At 56.8% G+C, this 19250-nt stretch overlaps 1 protein-coding gene across 1 annotated transcript; it reads right to left on the minus strand.

The window, feature by feature from the left end:
• Window positions 1-902: 902 nt before the first annotated feature.
• On the minus strand, window positions 903-6360 carry GBX1 (gastrulation brain homeobox 1). Its single transcript, XM_070944484.1, has 2 exons — window positions 5604-6360; window positions 903-1468 (listed from the first exon to the last, which is right to left on the minus strand). The coding sequence occupies exons 1-2, from the start codon at window positions 6358-6360 to the stop codon at window positions 903-905; spliced, it is 1323 nt and encodes a 440-aa protein (XP_070800585.1).
• Window positions 6361-19250: the final 12890 nt, after the last annotated feature.

Consider the following 19250-nt stretch of genomic DNA (forward strand, 5'->3'; position numbering starts at 1 on the left):
CTTCACCCCATGCCCCACCCTCCAAGGCCTCTGCAGTCGCTTTTGTGATCCTTTGGGGAAGGGGCCACAGAAGACAGCCCTCCCCCACTGTACTCCTAGCCAGAGACCCACTCCCACCTTCAAGGCTTGTGAGGCGACGGCTGCTCCCAAACCCCAACCCCCCCCCCGCACCATAGCCGTCCTTCCTTTATGGGGGGGTGTGGAGGGTCTTTCCAGACCCCCGTTTAGTGCTACTGAGAAAATCTGCCCTGGGGAAGGGAAGGACCAGAGGGTCTTCCTTGTGCCTATGATGGGTGGGGGGGGTGGGGAATGAAGAAGGGGCTGCTGCAAGGACCCCGACGAGCTTGAAAGGGCTTGAAGCGAGCCAAGGAGTTTCCCATGGGGGAGCCTTAGAGATCTCCAGACTCACTTCCCGGACGGTCCTTTGGAAAGTCAGCCAGCGGGGAGGCGGAGGGGGAAGCCTTGCCTTTCTTTCCCCCCCCACCCCCCGTTCCTCTCTCCCCGCTTTCAGAAAACGGTCGGGGTGGCAAGTGCGCGGAGTCCCATGCATGGTGGGCTTCGCGGACCCTTTCCGAGCCGGCGGGACGGTCTTCCCCCCCCGCACACCACACACGTGAGCGGCCACGGGGAGGGGGGCAGGCGGACCTCCCCCACCTCCCCCACACCCGCCGAGATGGGAGTCGACCACTCGGGGTGGTAGGTCCATACAAAATAGATTTATTGATCAAATACACGATTCTGCACGGAACTGATACGGGGGTCGGGGCGCGGCGGGGGGGGAGGCAGACTCCTGTACAAAAGGGAGGGGGTCGGGAAATGGGAGGGGGCGCCCCTTATGTACAGACTTTACACGAATAAATAAGCGTGGTGGGGGGCTGTACAGGCGGGGAGCGGCGGGGCCTTCAGGGCCGCTGGGCCTGCTCGAGCTGCTGGTGTTGGCTGCGCACGGCGAAGCGGTTGACATGGACCGGGATGGGCACCACGATCTTGGGGTTCCGGACCGGCTCCCCCGAGCGGCCGCTGACGTTTCCCGCCTTGATTCGCTTCCACTTGGCGCGCCGGTTTTGGAACCAGATCTTGACCTGGACCTCGCTGAGCTTGAGCGCGTGGGCGATCTGGGAGCGCTCCGTCAGGCTCAGGTACTTCTTGCAGTGGAACTCCTTCTCCAGCTCTAGTAGCTGCTCGCTGGTGAAGGCCGTACGCCGCCGACGGCTCTTGCCCGGGCCCCCCGACGACGACGAGGGAGCAGCGGCAGCCCCGGCAGGAGGAACCGCCGTCGCCGCTTGCTCGCCCGCGCCGCGCTTAGCCTTGGCTTTGGCTGGCACCGGGCCGCCGCCGCCGGGACCCTCCAGGAACGGCTCCTCTTCGCTCTCCGCCTCCGCCGAGCTGTCCTGCTCGCTGCCGCAGCCGGCCTCGCCCGCCCGCTCGTCCGCCTTCTCCTCGTCCGAGCTGTAGGCGCCTTTGCCGTCTGCGAGAGAGACAGAGAGTGAGAGAAATGTGTCTGATCAGTGGAAGAGAACGGAAAGAGAGAGAGAAAGAGAAAGAAAGACAGACAGATAGATGTGTGTGATTACTGGAAGAAGGAAAGAGTGAGTGAGTGAGTGAGAGAGAGAGACAGACAGACAGACAGACGCGTGTAATTAGTGGAAGAAGAAGGAAAGAGTGAGAGAGAAAAAGAGAGAAAAAGAGACAGACAGACAGATGTGTGTGATTAGTGGAAGAGGAAGGAAAGAGTAAGAGAGAGAGAAAGAGACAGACATGTGTGTGATTACTGGAAGAAGAAGGAAAGAGAGAGAGAAAGAGAGACAGATAGAGATGTGTGTGATTAGTGGAAGAGAACGGAAAGAGAGAAAGAGAGACAGACAGACAGATAGATGTGTGTGATTACTGGAAGAAGAAGGAAAGAGAGAGAGAGACAGACAGACAGACAGACAGATGCGTGTGATTAGTGGAAGAGGATGGAAAGAGAGAGAGACAGACAGATGCGTGTGATTAGTGGAGGAAGAAAGAGTGTGTGAGAGAGAAAGAGAGACAGATGTGTGTGATTAATGGAAGAGGAAGGAAAGTAAGAAAGAGAGAGAGAGAAAGACATGTGTGTGATTAGTGGAAGAGGAACGAAAGAGTGAGAGAGAGAGAGAGAGAGACAGACAGACAGAGAGATGTGTGTGATTACTGGAAGAAGGAAAGAGTGTGTGTGTGAGAGAGAGAGAGAAAGAAAGAGACAGACAGACAGATGTGTGTGATTAGTGGAAGAAGAAGGAGAGAGAGAGCGCGACAGACAGACAGATGGGTGTGATTAGTGGAAGAAGGAAAGAGTGAGAGAGAGAGAGACAGACAGACAGATGGGTGTGATTAGTGGAAGAAGAAGGAAAGAGTGAGAGAGAGAGAGAGAGAAAGCGAGAGAGAGAAAGGTGGGTGTGATTAGTGGAAGAGGAAGGAAAGTGTGTGTGAGAGAGAGAAGCAGACAGACAGAGGTGTGTCTGATTAGTGGAACGGGAACAGGAAGTGAGGGGGGAGGGAACGAGTGGAGGAGAAGAGGGGACGTCTCTCCCCACGGAGAGGCACTGTCCCATCAAATCGGAACCCGGCCACGCGCGCGGTTCCTGCCGCCCCACGGAACCAACCCCGGCCAACAGCGCCCAAGCCGCGTTGCTCCTCCGTCCCCGAACTGGTGCTAGCAGGAGGCGCGGCTCACACGTTCCATTCCAGCGTGGGTGGGTGGGTGCATGCGTGGGATGTCGTCCGGGCTGCCTGCCTACTTCGGGGGTTGCCCTCCCCCGGTCTGGGTTTGATGCCAGGACGAGGCGCGGGCCTTTCCTCTGTTTTCCAGAAGCTCCTTCTCTCCCCACGCCGCGCTTCTCGAAGCCAGGAGATCAGAGGCCGCCTCCTCCCCCGTTGCGCGATTCCTCCCTCCCCCACTCCAGTATTGCCAGCACTGACCTGCAGGGGCTTCAGGGAGGGGGCGGGTGGGGGAGGATCGCAAGGAAACTTCGCTTGCTTGTAAGGCACCCAGCCGCGCTGGGGGCGCGGGAGAGACCTTTTGGCCCCGCGGCGGCGGTCAGTCGCGGCTATGAGACCCCGAGAGCTCTCCCCAAAGGGCCTCCCTTGGACGGACCCCTTGCCCTGCAACCGGAATCGGAGGCTCCGCCAAGCCAGGCCGGCCAGATGCGTCTGCAAAGCAGGGAAAGAGCGCAGGGGGAGCTCGCGGCTCAGATTCAGGCCGGACCTGTACGGGTCTCCGACAATGAAGCCAGTTGTTTGAGTCTGGAAATCCAGGGCCGAGGGCCTCTGGGCGTGTGCGGAGTGTTTTTTTCTGGCATGCCCGAATAAATGGATCCGATGAAATCGTGCCAGGCCGGGCAAGTTGTGAGACGCGCCGGGGAGGGGAATCTTCCGTCGAAGAAAACCTTCCTGCGGGATTCGGCCAACCCCCCAACGGTTGCTCTCTGCCTTCTTCCGATACGTTTTATTTTATTTTATTTTATTTTATTTTGAGCTTCCAGTCTAACCCCGGGGTCATCTCCGAACACCCCCCCCCCCCCGTTGGCCTTGTAAGTCCGTGGCCCAACAGAATCAGCTGCCGAAGCGGGGCCGGCTCCGGGACTCGCGGCCAAGCGCCCGAGGAAAGGCGCAGGGCGATCCTCTCATTCCCGTTCAGTCTGCGGGGTGACCCAAGACAGGGCTAGCCGAAACCAGCCCAGGCGCGGTGCGCAGGCAAGGGCCCGGGGAGCGCGGGTGGTCGCCCGCCCCCTTCTGCGGCCGGGAACGGGGGAGGCTTTGAACCTGCGGATGGGGCGCCCGGGCAGCGCCCTTCTTAGCGAAGTTAGCTGCTGGGCTGGGGATGATGGAGGCTGCAGTTGACAGTCCAAAGCCTTCTGGGCTGGGAGTCCTGGAGAACTAACAGTCCCTCGTCCGAAGCCTAGAAGCCTGAGTCGTAGCTCACCCTCCACCCCAACGATCCCTGGTCACTTCCGTGCGACTTGGACTCCTTGCAGGGCGACCCTGATCTCCTGAGGGGGGCTGTCCGCTCACCGCAGGCCCCCCAAAAGTTGTGGGGAGGCTGCTGCAGCCTTTTTAGGACTAGAAGGGCCCGGCTGTTTGTCCCGGAGACGTGGTATAAAGGTCATGCCATGCCCTGGAGCCCAGGGGCTCACTGCCGAAGTGCAGAAAGTGCCCCCCAAGTTCCTGCAATGGGGGGGGGGGACGACGACAGACTAGCCACGCGTGGGGGACGTCCTTTTTCATCATCTATTGATCTAGTGATTATTCAATGTCTGCATCCCGGGAGTCTCTGCCTTAGGAACCCCTGCGCGTGCCCCGGAGGGCTCCAAGTGGGGAAACGGATTGGGAAGCAAGGGCGCGGCTTCCTTGCCCCCAAACTAGGCAGGCCGCCCCAGAGCGGGCTGCTCCCCTCCCTCCCTCCCTCCCTCCGTACCGGCAGTGCGTGTCAAAACTCGGACTCTTGCCGGGCCAGATCCGACTCCGAGCCCCCGGATGCCTTCACGGCGTTTACTCGGGAGTAACCATCTTCTCTTCTCAGGAGGGCCCCGATGGTTTCGCGCAGCGTTGGTTGCTGCAACTTTCCGCCGCCGACCGTCCCCGACGGTCTTGGCATCTCCTCTGAGGGAGAAGCGGCGAAAGGACCCTCCGACCCGCCACGGTCCAAAGAGTTCCCGACCAGGTCTTGCTCCGGGAGACACCCCCCCCCGAAAACCAGAAAAACCGCGACTACAGACGTGACGTCCCGCTGAATCCCTGAAAGGCTCTGGGGCGCCCGGGCCGAGGGAGGGGGGAAAGCTTCCCGCGCCTCTTTTTCCAACCCGTCCTTCACCTCGCCGCCACAGCTCGAGGGTGCCCGATTCAAGAGGGGATTGGGACGGCTGCTCCAATTGGTTCCGCGGGTCCGAAACAGGTTGTAAGGGAGCCCGCTGTCCGGGCCTCTGGAGCAGGGAACATTGCAAAGCGAGCCCTCTGCCCTGGCCTTCCCTTTGGTCGCACGCGAGGAACGGGCGGCTCAGCCTCGGCTGCTCCGCAGCACCAGGGACAGCTCCGTCCCCGCCGGCCCGGGGTTTTCCGGATGGAGCCGCCGGCCCGCGAGAGAGAGCTCCGTCACCGGAGGGAAGGAGAAATCGTTCGGCGCACCCGGGACAAGCGCTCGGTGTGGCGGCTGCGGTGAGGAGCGCGCAGCTGAAGGGACTCTTCCAGACAATCCCTGTTTGGCCCAGGTGTCCGGGAGCGCCCGGTTCCTCCCAGGTGCGCCCTTTGCGAAGAGACCGCGGGCCGGTTGGGGCAGGGCGGCAGACAGATCATAATTTGGGCATCGAGCGGTATAAGAGACAGGCCTAATGAGGCGCAGGAACAGGGTTAGGATTACGGTCCGGGGTGCTTGCTGGCCAACGGGAAAGGAGAAGGGACCCCGCTGACCGTGAGGGTGGGTGATTGCTTCAACTCGATCGGTTCTCATCCCCCTCATTGACACTCCCCCCCCGCATCCCAGTGAGTAGACAAACTTTCTCCCGCGCGAGAAAAGTTCTTGCCACGCAGCAACCGGCCCGAGGAGCCATCGCGCAGCCTGCCCACCTGCCGCCCGAAGAGGGACCCACCTGCCAGGCCGGGAAAGGGATCCGGGAAGTGCAGCGGCGGCTCCGGGCCTCCTTTGTCCCGGGCTGGAGACAGCTCTCCTCTTTCCAGTTCTTCTGCCCCGCTGCGGCGGCGGCAGGGGGGCTCGGCGCTGCTTCGCCCGGCGACCGGCAATTCCTGCAGCGGGTAAAAGCCGTCCGGGGGCTCCCCGAAGCTCGGCAAGGCGGTGGTGAGAGCCACCATGGACGGGACGGCTTGGCCGAGCGTGGCGCAGAAGGAGTTGCTGAGGCGGCCGGCGAAGGAAGCCAGCGGGGCCAGCGGGGGCAGCCCGGTAGCGGCTTGCAGCGGCCCGTGGGGCAGCACCAGCGGCCGGTAGGGCATGAACATCGGGTAGCCGGTGTAGAGCAGCGGGCCGGAGCGCGGGGCGGGCGGCGAGTGCCCGATCAGAGAATCGATGGAGAAGGCGGCTCCTTGGCCGCTACTTGGCCTCTGCATGGCGGCGGCCCCGACCCCGCCGGCACTTACCGGCCCGGCTGACCCGCCGCCAGAGTCTCCAGAGCGACCCGGAGCTCCAGCCCCGGCGGAGGCACGGCGGCTCGCTTTCCGCCTCTGGTCGCTCGGCCGGGGCCCTTCGACGGAGCCGCCGCCGCGCCGTTCCTCCCGCTGCCGCCCTGGCGCTTGGCTGGCGCTGTCTGCCGAGAGAGGGAGGGCGGGCGGCGGGCGAGGAGGGAGGAGATGGCAGGGGAGGGGGAAGGGGTGTCGCCCTGCCTCCGCGCTCATCCATCTTCCTCAAATTCCGCTTGAGTTCCCCCCTAGAGCCGCCCGCCCCGCGGCCGGGCCAGGGAGTAGCGGCGGGTTCCCACTGGAGCGGCCAGGGGGCCCCTGGGAAGCGCCGCCCTCTCCCGCCTCATCAGCCATTATGACTGGTGATTGATGATTGCCAATTACCGGCCGGGCGCACAAGGGGCCTTTTGTCGGGCTGGGCGGGACCAGCTGCCCCCGGGGGGGAGGGGCCACGCGGGACTCTCCCACCAATCGACTCCCGCGGGATCGCCCTGGTCGTGCTCTCCTGTTCTCGTAGCAGGACTGACGGGGAGTGGATCTCGTCGCTGGCCGGTCCTTGGGTCGCTCGGACTTTGACCGGCGATGTGAAAGTCCTGCCTCTGCCCTCAGCCGCTATGCTCGCTGTCTATTCGGTCGCGTGGGGTGGGGGTGGGGGGAAGGCCCTCCTACCCAGTGGATCTCGGCACGCCGACCCATCCGATCCCCCCCCACGATCGTTCATGTTCTCCCGCTCCAGGGCATCCGAAGCAGTGCCAGTCTACGTGCCACGGGTCTTGCCCCGGGTGTTGGGCGCTTCCCACCAGAGCTACTGGCCAGCACACCGACATATTCTTTCGTCGTTTTTTGGGGTGGGGAGAAAATGCCCTGGCTCCGTCCACCGGTCTGTCTCGCAGAACCGAAGGGGAGGGAGCCGCCCCTCGAGCCCCTCGTCGCTGCCCTTTCCTTTCCGAGGCAGGAAGCGCCCGGGCCTCACCTGGTCCTTTGCCTACCTGTTGCGCCCAGACCTCTCCGAGGGGACCCCTGCGGGCGCTCCGAAGGGCGCTGGGCACCTCCCCGCGGCTGCCTTTGCTCCAAGAAGGGGGCAAGGAGCAGGTTGCCTGGGGGACAGCCAGGTGGAAGGACCGAGGCGGAGGATTACTCGAGTGCTCAGACAAACGCCGCCCCCCGCTTCCCCCCCCCCGTGTCCTTTCCGCCACTTGTTTCCCAGTCACGGCATCAAATGGACTCTGTCCGCCAAGACCCTGGGCCTGCACAGGAGACCCTGAGACTATGGCAGAGACGCGATTCCTGTCCCGAGAAAGGCAAGGGGCCGCGCCCTCTCAGTCACGTAGGACACCCCCGCCTCCCATCCTTTGATCCGCCGCTGCCCCCCACCCCTCCACCCCCGTCTGGCTCAAAGCGCCCCCTGCAAGCCGCATCCAGCTGCGTCCTGCAGCGCCGCCTGGCGGTGACCTGTGGGAGGGGCAACCAGGGTCGGCTTGTCTGGGAATCTGCCCACCCAGCAGGCTGCGGCCGGGCCCTTCTCCAGCGGCTGGGCCCGTCCGTCCTCTGCTCGTCCCGGGATCGGGGAGGAGACACACAGCCACGCACCACGGAGCAGCAGCCTCTTTATTACACACCCGGGCAATCTAAAAAAAAAGCAGGGATCTCTCCACACGCGAGAGAAAGGCTGGGGGGGGGGGGAGAAGAGAGGAAAAGGAGGGGGGACGGACGGATGAGACGGGGTCACTCTGGGGAACCAGTGCTCCGCCAGGGAGGCAGCCGGAATGGGTCCAGGGGCTGGCAAGGAGGCTAGGCGTCTGGAGCTTCTGCCTGGCTTGGTCTGCTCAGCCGTGCCGGAGCCCTGCCCGTAAAGCTAGCTGGGACTTGGGAGGCAGAGAATAGATGGGGGCGGGGCCAGTCAGAATTTTTACTACCGGTTCTCTGAACTACTCAAAATTTCTGCTACCGGTTCTCCAGAACTGGTCAGAACCTGCTGAGACCCACCTCTGCTCGAAGCCTCTTGCGCGGGGCTCTTCGGAGCAGCTGGAAGAACAAGGCCTCACCTAGAGAGGGGTGCAGGTGCTCTTCCAAAGGGGCAGCAGACAACACCCCCTTTCGGCCCCACCGTCTCATAAAGGGCCGCTCCCCACGGCTAAGCTGCCTTTGAGCAGCGGCCCCAGTTCGTTCCCTCCCACCCCCTCGCGCGCCCAAAGTCTTCTTTTCCTATGAAACTCCGTCCAAGGCCAAGCGCTGCCTCGGAGCAGAGGCCGCAGGGGTCAGTGTGGCGCGTGCCCTAGGGCTGGCCGCCACTCTCAACCGAGGGGCCAGAAGGCACTTCGGCGGGCAGCGGGGAAAGGTCGGAGCGAAGCCTTTCTCAATTCCTACCCGCTTTTACTCCCCGTCCCTGCCCACCGGTAGCAAGGAAAGGCCGGCCAACTCGCCGCGGCCACGCCACGGAACAACTCCCTGCGCGACAAGAGTTACACCGATATCCAAGAAATGGTGGAATAAAAGCTTAAAGACAGGATGCCAAAGGAGAGACCGAATGAAATGCGAAGGACACAAATTAAATTAATTTTTTTTACTTATTTTAAATAAATTGAATTGTTCAATTGTCCTGCAGCGAATTGTCCCATGATGGTTGGCCGTGGCGAGTTGTCCCATTCAGGACGGCTGGATGATTTGGGGGGCTCAGAAGACGCCCTGGACAGCTCCCACTCGCGGCCTCCAGCGTTGCTTGGGCCAAAACACTTTCAGCGAACGCAGAATGCGTTGCACCGCTTCGCGGGAGGCTGGGCGACGTCCCGAGCGGATGCGCCTGCCCTTCCCTTCGGATGTGGCCGTTCCTCTACTCGGGAAAGGGAAAGTCAAAGAGTCCCACCCGCCTCAGCCACACGCAGACCGAGCGGACTACCTGAGGGGTGAGGAGGTGGTGGAGAAACATTGCCTCCACCTTGTGGAAACCCCCCCCCCGCGCGCGCACAGAACTCGCGAGCCTCGCGGCTGGTTCCGAGACCCGGGCTAGCGGTCTCTCCTCTCTCCTTCCCGTTGGCCGCCCTTGCGCGTCTAGGGCTCCTCTGCCCGACACCTGAAAAAAGCCGGATCCAAAAGAATGCTGCAGGATTTGGCACGAGCCAGTGGATCCGACTCTTGCTTCCACAGCCTTCCGGCTGCCCCGTTTTGCAACAATTCAATAAGCCAAAAGGGGGGTGGGGGAAAATGCGGCAGGGAAACCGGGCTCTGGGGAATCTAACGGCCGGGTACTTTCAAACGCCCCAAAGCTTCCCGAAGCCCCCTCCCCTCCTCTGCCGCAGCTAGCTGCTCAGGGCGAGCCCTCGGCTGTTACTCTGTGGGGCGTCGCCAGGCGGAGCTACTCACTCGCTCGAGCCGGGGTTCCGGCAGAGGTGGAGCGGCTGAAATCCGCTTTCAGAGACGGCCCGGGGGTCAGCGCCGAAAGAGAGCAGGAGCCGGACGCAGTCGGCGGGCGCCAGATCCACCTCGGCTCCGCGCAGCAGCAGGTGGCGCAAGCAGTCCAGGTAGCCAAGGGCTGGCCGTGATATGCAGCGGCGTGGTGAGCTCCTGCTCGTAGGTCAGAGACCAGAGCCCTGGGGAAAGAGAGAAGGCGGAGGGTCAACCGGCTGAGCCATGGGGCAACCTCTGGGGGAGGGGGGACGGCCTTCCCAGCCCCAGTTCCCAACCCCCGCAGAGGGAGAAGGGCCGGGGCCGGGAGTGGGACTCTCCGCGTCCACAGCTGCCGGCCTCCCTTCCTCCGTTAAGCGGCCCCACTCCGCGCGGTCTCGCCCCGCGCACTCAGCTGGCGGGCACTGGAGCGGTACTGCTCCCACTCGTGGCCGTCGCTGGTGTCGAAGACGGAGTTGGGGCCCACGCCGCTCTCGGGGTCGCTCAGGCAGCAGAGAAGGGTGCAGCCGTCGCCCGCCAGCAGGGCCTGCCAGAAGGTCTGCGCCCCTCCCCGCGCCCTGCGCGTCGAGATGGGCTCCATGGCTGCGCCTCTTCTCCGAAGGGAGGCGGACGATCTCTCCGGGGGGGCGGGCACTTTCTTTCCTGGGACACCTGGCCTGGCGCATGGGAAAGGGCAACACTTGGGCCGGCAGGAAGCGGCGTCCAAGTGAGCCAAGGGGAGCCGGCGCGGGGAGGCCGCAATCTCTCCTCTGGCCCTGTCTGGAAGGTCCCATAACAATAAGCACTTCAATTTCTATTATATACCAGCCCCTAGCGCTTAGTCACCAGGTGAGTGAGAAACAGCAGCTGTGTTCACACAACCCGGGAAAGATCAGGTAGTGTGACCTGGTGGGTTTTTGGGGGGGAGGGGAAGACGGGGGACCCCAAGCATTTTGTGGGCTGCCCTTTGTTTGTTTCCTTTATGTGTCAACCAAGAAAATGGGTTAAGTGATTAATGAAGTTGAATAGGAAGGTTGGTTCTGGAATACATACCATTGTTATTGTTATTGTTATTGTTATTGTTATTATTATTATTATTATTATTATTATTATTATTATTATTATTATTATTATCATCTACATCATCATCATCATCATCATCATTAAACATGAAACTCAGTCAACTGAACATTTAAAAATGTGTCACAAATACCATTGGCTGGTGCTAATGGTTGAAACGGGTAGCTGCCAGCATCCTAGGTATCAACCAAGTACCTTCTTAAGATGTACGATGTTCCAAGAAGTGCAGTTTTTTGCAGTTCCGCTGGTGTTATTGCAGGAAGCTGCAATTTGTTGATGTATCTTATAAAATTCTTGGACATGGTATCAAGTGCCCCAATGACAGTGGGTATCACTGTTACATTTTTCATCCATAGCTGTGTGGTTTTGATGACCAGGACACAATATTTGGTGATTTTTTCCAGTTCTTTTTCTTCAACTCTGCCATCTCCTGGTACAGCGATATCAATAAACTGTACGCTTTGGCCCTCGACAACCATGATATCTGGCTTATTATTAGTAGTAGTCGTATAAATTAGTAGAAAATATATTATTATAATTTAATAGAAATTATTATATTATTATAAATTATTATATTATAAATTATATTATTATAAATTATTATATTATTGGAATACAGTATTCCAGTATTTGAGGGGCTGCTACAAAGAGGAGAGGGTCAATTTTGGAAAGCAACAGATGGCAGGACAAGAAACAATGGATGGAAACTCATCAAGCAGCCTAGAATTAAGGAGAAACTTCCTAACAGTGAGGACAATTAACCAGTGGAATTGCTTGCCCTTTTAAGAAGAGAATGGACAGCCACTTGTCTGAAATAGTCCAGGCTAGGATCTCCTGCTTGCGCAGGGGGCTGGACTAGAAGACCTCCAAGGTCCCTTCCAGCTCTATTCTCACTCGGATTCTACAACAGAATTTGGCCTCCCTTCGCCTAAGAAGCTTAGTGTTGAGCTGCTTTTAAACAATAAACTTAGTTTAAAGATTTGTTGACAGTTTGCCTCAAGGAGTGTCCCCCCCCATCTTGAGATGGAGCAGATTTTGCCCCCAGTGGAGAGGCCGGGGAGGACAATGGAGCCCTGGCAACTGTTGGCTGAGATGGACAGGAATGGGCCCACTCCCATTGGACCCTCCTCTTCCTGGACAACCCCTGCAGTGAGGCAGCTCACTTCCGGCCCCTCCAGCCGGGCATCCTAGCAAGCCCCCCCTCCGGGTGGAAGAGACAAGCAGGTTGGTATGTCTGTGGCAGTCTGTGATAATTCGCCGCAGCCAACTCCTTGCAGGACAAGAGTTATATTAATATCCAAGGTCTGTAGAGATTCTGAGATCTCCAGGTCATGGTTGTCCCAAAGGTGTTTTTTTCAGGAGGCCACTGGACTTTCTGGTTTTTCTTTTTGAAGATGTTTCACTTCTCATCCCAGAAGCTTCTTCAACTCTTGACAGGATAGCTGTCTGCAAGGAATATAAATCCTTCCATTCCCTACCATCCTGTCAGAGCTGAGGAAGCTTCTTGAACGAGAAGCAAAACGTCTTCAAAAAGAAAAAAAAACCAGAAAGTCCAGTGGCCTCCTGGAAAAAGCGCCTTTGGGTTAATATCCAAGAAATGGTGGAATAGAATCATTCAAGAAAGGATGCCAAAGGAGGGAAGAGAATGAAATGTGAACGGCAACAATCCAATTATTATTATTATTTAAATTTTATTTTGAATGATTCAATCAAATCGTTCAAACTGTCCCACGGCGACTTGGCCATAAAGAGTTGGCCACGGGGGTGGGGGAGGATTTACAGATTACAAATTAACAGAGTTGGAAGGGACCTTGTAGGTCATCTAGTCCAACCCCCCGCCCAAGCAGAAGACCCGACACCAATGGTGTATTGCCCCCAGTTCGGGCCAGTTCTATAGAACCAGTAGTAAAACTGGTGGGAGGCTCCGCCCACTGACCCCGATGTCATCAGAATGCTTCTGCGCATGTGCAGAAGCTTCTACGCATGCACGTGCGGCCCTGTTGCAAACCGGTAGTAAAGGTAAGTAGAACCCACCCCTGCCCGACACCATTTTTGACAGATGGCAGGCAGATTTCAGCTGGGACCCCTTTGTAGCCAGTTCAGTGTCCCGCCACGGGGGGGGCAGGAGCAGCACCCGGGCGGCCTCCTATCTTCCCTTCTGCTCTTACCCCATTTCTGACTGGTCCAGCGCAGATCCTGACCCTCGGCATGGATGAGCAGGTTGACCGTGGACCATCTGGAGAAGTGCCGCTGCACCTCAGCCAGGTCCCCCGTGTAGAGGGCATTCTGCACCACAGGGTCCCAGCACTCCAGGGGATCCTCGTGCACCCTCCTGCTCTGCAGGGTCCTGGCCATCTCAGAGCCCTCCCTCCCAATGGGGCCCCTCGCAAATAGCCAGAGTTAAGTTTTGTTTTTACCTTAAGTATCGCTTTCCTAGAAATCACGTGATTTACTGTAATAGGTAAGAATGTGAAACTTATATGGATGCTTTTCTATTTCTTGTATGTAATATGAGATGTGTAGCCATAATAACGCCTTCTGATGACGCTGTATTTTGATAACTAATAAAAGAGGGTGACGGAGTCAGCTCTGGGCGCCATCATCCCGAGAAGCACCTGCGTTTGTGTATTCTCTAATTCGGCCATTCATGATGAGCCCGCCAAGTCCTCACCAACAAGGTGTCTTTTATCCAAATTATTAATTCCGACCACCGTAATAGGGTAACAACCAGATCTTCTGCGTGCCCCAATCCCATAACTCTCTTGCCTTGTAACTCAGCATAAACGTAGTATATTTATCAAAGAGTCCGAAAAAAAAAAGATAGTTCCAATCCATTCAATTTAAGGCCCTTTTCACATCCCAAAAGTACAGCACTGCCGAGGTCTGTCACTCTCCTCAGGATAAAATAAACCAATACTTCGCCAATTATCTTTTCATATATTCAATCATCTCTTAAATAACTGGCATTACACTGTTGTTTAGTTTAAAAATTTTTGTTTTTGTGAGACCTGCTTCTTCTTTTCTTGACTTTTTGTGGGTTGGATCTCCATCCTGAATTCCTTTCTATAAATTGTATATCGACTATTTGGTTTTCATGCTGATCTATAACTTGATCTTGTTGGTTTTGCTTTTGTGGCTTAAATCTTTCTGGTTCTATAAATTGTATATCAACTGATTGATTTCCATACTGGTTTGTGACTTGATAAGTCATTACATTAGAATCCGGAACCGCCTCTCTTGTATTAAATAGTCCAGCTGAGACCTCTGAAAGAGAATCCAAAAGCGGCTCATCTGTAGAGACCTCTGTAACTTGTTGTTTCTTCATTACTTCCATCTCCTCCTGCTTTTCTTGAATTTCTATCTCTTGTTGATTTTGCTTTTTAAGGACCTTGTAGACCTTCAAGGACTTCTTAATAATGCCCTGGAACACCAGTTCTTCGTAAAGAGAATTGATGGTCCTGGAGGAGAGACAAGAGGGCCTCTTGGGTGCTGCTGCAGCCTCAGACTGCCCCCCAGGGGAAGGTCCCCAGGGTGAAGAGAGGGCCTGAGCAAGTGGACCCCCACACTCAGCCCAGCAAAGAACCCCTGGAGCTGATGGGGAGGGGGGAGTCAACCCAAGGCAAGCAGAGGCTCTGAACGGAGGCAGCTGGACACCCTGGAGGGCTTCAGGGGGAGGCTGGGCTTGCTAGGCTGGGTACCTGAACCCTCTGCAATCCCAGACAGGGGGGAAAAGATGGGGAGGGGCTCCACAGGGGCCATCCACCCGAATCCCCTCCACACAAGGCAGGCATTTGGGGAATAAGATCACACAACCATAGCAATTATTTATTACTTAGAATTAATGTAAATATTCCACACTTTTGTAGGAACAAGAACTCGTAATGCAAAATTGCCGTTCGAGAATGATGTCCTTTAAGAGAAATCTCTGGGCCAACAACCATCCCTTCCGGACGTCAACCAACTCCCATTTCAGGACAGTCACGGCCAGAATTCCTCCTCAGGGTCTTTTTGGGTCCCTCGTGTGAGATGCAATTCACAAGTGTCTGTGGTGCCCAAGATTTGCACCCTGGGCCAATTTTAGTGCTTCCGTTCCTCTCGCTGTGATCCTGGCTGACTGCAGACAAGCTGTTTTCAGCCACTGCTGCCTTCATCCCTGCTCTTTTTGCAGAACCGACTGGCCTCCGTGATGGGCCACCCAACTTCTTGCTCACCTCCACCCCAGGAGACCCAGCATTGCCAAGGGAAGCCTGTTTCATGAGTGACCAGCAGGGATGTTTTCCAGCATCAGATCTGCTTCCTTGCAGCTGAAATGGACTCCTTCCCCTCCCTCTCCTGCCAGCCTTTCGGACCTTAAGAAGAGACCTTTGCTGATGGGTCTAGGACTCACAGCGACCTGGTGGGCGTGGATGGGTGGGCAGGTAGCATGAGGGAGTAGGTGCAGCTGGCTTGGCAGGGATGACTTGTCACGGCTGGGTCGGTGTGGCAGGTGGGTGCCGTCGGGTAGGTGCAGATCAATTCACCCTGGGCAACTCAGCACCACATCAGAAGAAAAATCATCTGGAGATGTGCCAGCAAATGTGAAGTGGAAAGGTTTGAAAGAAGGCGAGGCGAGGCGAGGCAAGGCAAGGCAAGGCAAGGCAAGGCAAGGCAAGGCAAGGCAAGGCAAGGCAAGGCAAGGCAAGAAGGAAAGGAAAGGAAAGAAGGAAAGGAAAGGAAAGGAAAGTAGGAAAGGAAAGGAAAGGAAAGAAGGAAAGCAAAGCAAAGCAAAGCAAAGGAAAGGAAAGGAAAGGAGCAAGGAAGAAGGGAGGGAAGGAGAGCAAAGGAGAGGAGAGGAAAGAGGAAAGGAAAGGGTGGACCACCCTGCCCCCCACAATTGAAATAAACATTCCATTTTTATTCTCCAGACCCACTTTCTGAGGGGAGATTTCCCTGAAAAGTTTGAAAGGGAAGGCCTTTTCCTGTTCCTCACCTGGCTAACGTGGTGCCCCAAAGCACTGGGGCTGTGCTCAGGCTGCCCTGAGAGAGGCCAGAGAGAGAGAGAGAGACAAAGGGTCTGCAGCTCTGCCCCTGTTGTTGGCTCCTGAGCAGCCTGGCACCCGCCTACTCAGTCTGATCCTCCTGTGTTGTGCTGCTCCCCAGATTGGTTTCTACCCCCAAAAAACGCCCTTCCCTGGATGCTTTAATGGTTCTTAGCCGCCGGAGGGCTTGGCCGAAATACGTTTTGCAGCTTCCCAGCCTCTGTGGGCTTTTCATGCCTTCCATCAATGCAAAGACCACCAAATGCTTCAGCCCCCATCCAAGCCCGCTGCAATGGCACAGGGCCCAGGCCGTTTTGACAGCCGTGTCTCCCTCGAAGGGGAGCCTGCTTTTTGTCTGTTTTTAAGCTCATTTGCCAAATGAGAAGTGGAGCAAACAGGGCCCATCACATCCCCTGGAACCCCAATTTGGTTACTCTGTCGAAAAGATGATGTGGGGGGACACCCGGGAAGGCTCCTGCCAAGCCACCGCTTCCTCACTCCCCTCCTTTGCAGGGGCGTGAAAAGCTGCTCTGGACTCCTGCCAGGTCCAGGGGTTGCCCAGCCCCTCTTTCCCCCCTCCTCTTTTGAAGGCTAAAGGCCTTCTCCAGGCCCCTGGGGGCACCCCCGTACTCCATGGAGTCTCCGAGACCTCCCAAAGGGGCTCCAAAGTAGCATCAGGAAGGTCCTTCAGATGGGAGAGTCAGTCCTGGTAGCCATGGGCTCCCTACCCATCTCTCCTTCTTAAGCCCAAGGGTGAAATGCTACAAGTTTGCACTGGTTCACCCGAACCGGTAGTAATAAAATCTACCAGTTTGGGCGAACCGGCAGTAAAAAACTGCTACCGGTTTGGACAAACTGGTATTTCAGACGATCAGCTGTGCTGTGCAATTTATATTCACTAGAAAGCAGGATTTCCTAATCTAAAAGGCGCCGCTGTTCCTCCCTTCACTGTTCTACTTACCTTAGAAAAGGCTTCTTAAGCATTTTTCAGCACTGTGCAGTAGCATCTGCGGTGCGCATGGGCGTGTAGCATGGGTTTGGCACGAACCGCACATGCATGTGCACAGCAAGCCAGTAGCGAAGCGAACCAGTAGCAGACCTTGGAGCATTTCACCCTGCTTAAGCCCCCTCGAACCCAGCTCCTTTGGGGGAGGGGACAGGAGCAGAGGGGGAATTGGGGAGCTCTCCCCTCCCCAATCCTGGCCTCCCTTCCTGCAAACCTTCTGTCTCCTTCTTCTTCCTCCTGTTGTAGAAATGCTTTTTGGTCAGAACTTCCCTTCCAAGGACCCGGCTGCTTCGGTGACTTTGGGGCTTGTTCCTGGTTTTCCTCTTTGCAGAAATCAGCTCCCCTCTGGGGAACCGCAGCCCCAAGTCCCATTTTCTGTCTGCGCCCCTTTTAGCTCTTTTGCATGCATGGGGGGGGGGTGTTTCCTGAGCCGCTTCCCACCACTTCCCAGAATTTTGGATCCTCTCTGCTGAGTTGCTTTGATCACCGGAGTCTTTTGCGTTGTCTCTTCTGAACCTTGGTCACCTGCCTGGCTTGCTAGGCCCTTCCTGGGTTAACAGTGCCGTGTTCTGACCTAGGTTTCCCCAGCAGCACGAAGCCGAGTCCTCGTCCCAATAAAACCCTTTTATTGAATTTACAGTGAATTCCTCTCCAGCAGTGTCTTTCCTCTCCCACAATCTTTCAAGATAGTTCACAATTACTGACCTTTATCAGGCTTGGAGAGTGGCCAAGCTGATCTCTTTCAGACTCCACTCTGTAACTGACAATACTTGGCAAGAAGGCAGGAACAGATCTTCACCCAAATGAGCTAATTTTCTCCGGCAAACTCCCCTCCCCTTCACTCCTCTTTATTCCCTCTGGGAGGGGCCATTCACTGTCCACCTGTGGCTTTACTCCTGAGTCGACCCTTGTTCCTTAGCTGTTCCCTTCTCCTGGCAGCTCTGCGCATGCGCACACTGGGAACAGGCTCCAGCTGTTCTTCTGCCTCCCTGGTGTCCGACTCCGAAAGCAGCTGACAACTGTCAGACAGCCCTGACCCCATCTCTGCCTCTGATGCACAGCCCTCGTCAGAGCCTTCCTCAGACTCTAGGACTGGCCCATGTCCCTCCCCAACCTCTTCACTGTCCGAATCTGCTGCCAGATCCGCTGGTCACTGGCAGGCTGCAACACGTGGCTGGTTTTCCTCCATTGTATCAGTGCCTACATGCTGCCCCCCACCCCCCCATGTCCAGATCCAGGTTCACAGGTGTATCTCTTCAACCACAGGAGGAGGAGTTTGCTAAAGCCTGTCGTGTGTGGGGAGGGAAGTCTCTGTGAAGATCTCTGGGGAAACGTTTAGCAAGAAAGGAACAGTGATCCTAAGGTAGAAGGAGGCAACCCCCCCACCCGAGGTCTCCCCACAATCTGTTCTGCATCCGGCACTTTAAAAATGTCTTCATAAAATGATCCGAAGTTCCCAAACGTTGCAGGATTCAGGGCACAGTGGAGAGGAAGGGGATGCCAGAATTGCCATGTGGGGGAGGGGGAGAGGGGGTCAATCCTATTAGTTTTCTGTGGCAAAAGCATCAAAAACTGAGGACCCAGTTTGTGGGGGCAATAAGATGACTTTGTATAAATATACAAAAGTATGAAGGCTATTGCTTAACGCATTGTAAGCTGCCCTGAGTCTCCGGAGAAGGGCAGCATATAAATCAAATTAAAAAAAAACAAAAAACCCATTTTCGAAGAAAGCTATTATGCCCCGTGGGCTGGGAGATGACACGGCGCTCCATCAGAGGTACAGAACGTTACCTGGTGAGGCGAGAAGCCAAATCTTTACACATTCTTGGTGTGGGGCAGCCCGGCTAGAGTCCTAAGGGATGGCCCGGGACCCTCTTCCTGGAGCGGGGGACAACAGAGTGCAGGTTGGGTGGCTTGAAAGACAGGCTGCAGGATGATGCAGGGTGTGGGGACCACACACACACACACAACCATACAGTCCCAGGCCTTTCAGGAAATCTTTGGGGCAGGAGGGGGGGAGAGTACCTCTCTGGCATCAGGTCCTTCTCTTTCTTTCCTTTCTTTGTCTGCTTCGAGAAAGGGAACATTTTCTATCAACCAAGGGTGGTGGATGGGCTTTGGGGTCCCCCCTCCACCACGTTCCCCCTGACATTGACCTTGGGACCCTTCTTGGGGGCCTTCTGAGTCCGTGTCTCCTCCTGGTCAACGGCCAGACGCAGGTGCCAAAGCTCCTCCCACATCAATTCATCCACCTGGGGGAGTAAAGACAGAGAGGGGGGGCGTCTCTCTCTCTCTTTCTCCTTTCTGTCTCCTTCTGTCTCTCCCTCTCTCTCCCCCTCTCTCTCCTCCATCTCTCCCCCTCTCTCATCTTTCTCCTCTCTCTCCTCTCCCCTTCTCTCTCCCTCTCTCTCCTTCTCTCGCCCACTCTCTCTCCTTTCTGTCTCCTTCTGTCTCTCCCTCTCCCTGTCCTCATTCCTCCTCTCCCTTTCTTTCTCCTCTCCCTCTCCCCCTCTCTCCCTTTCTCCCTCTCTCTCCTTCCTCTTTCTCCTCTCCCTCTTTCCCTCTCCACTCTCCCTCTCTCCCTCTCCTTTCTGTCTCCTTCTGTCTCTCCCTCTTCCCCA

This window comes from Pituophis catenifer, unplaced genomic scaffold (genome assembly GCF_029215685.1).
Source record: "Pituophis catenifer annectens isolate HBS135680 unplaced genomic scaffold, rPitCat1.0.hap2 SCAF_5, whole genome shotgun sequence".
In the NCBI taxonomy this organism is placed as follows: Eukaryota; Metazoa; Chordata; class Lepidosauria; order Squamata; family Colubridae; genus Pituophis; species Pituophis catenifer.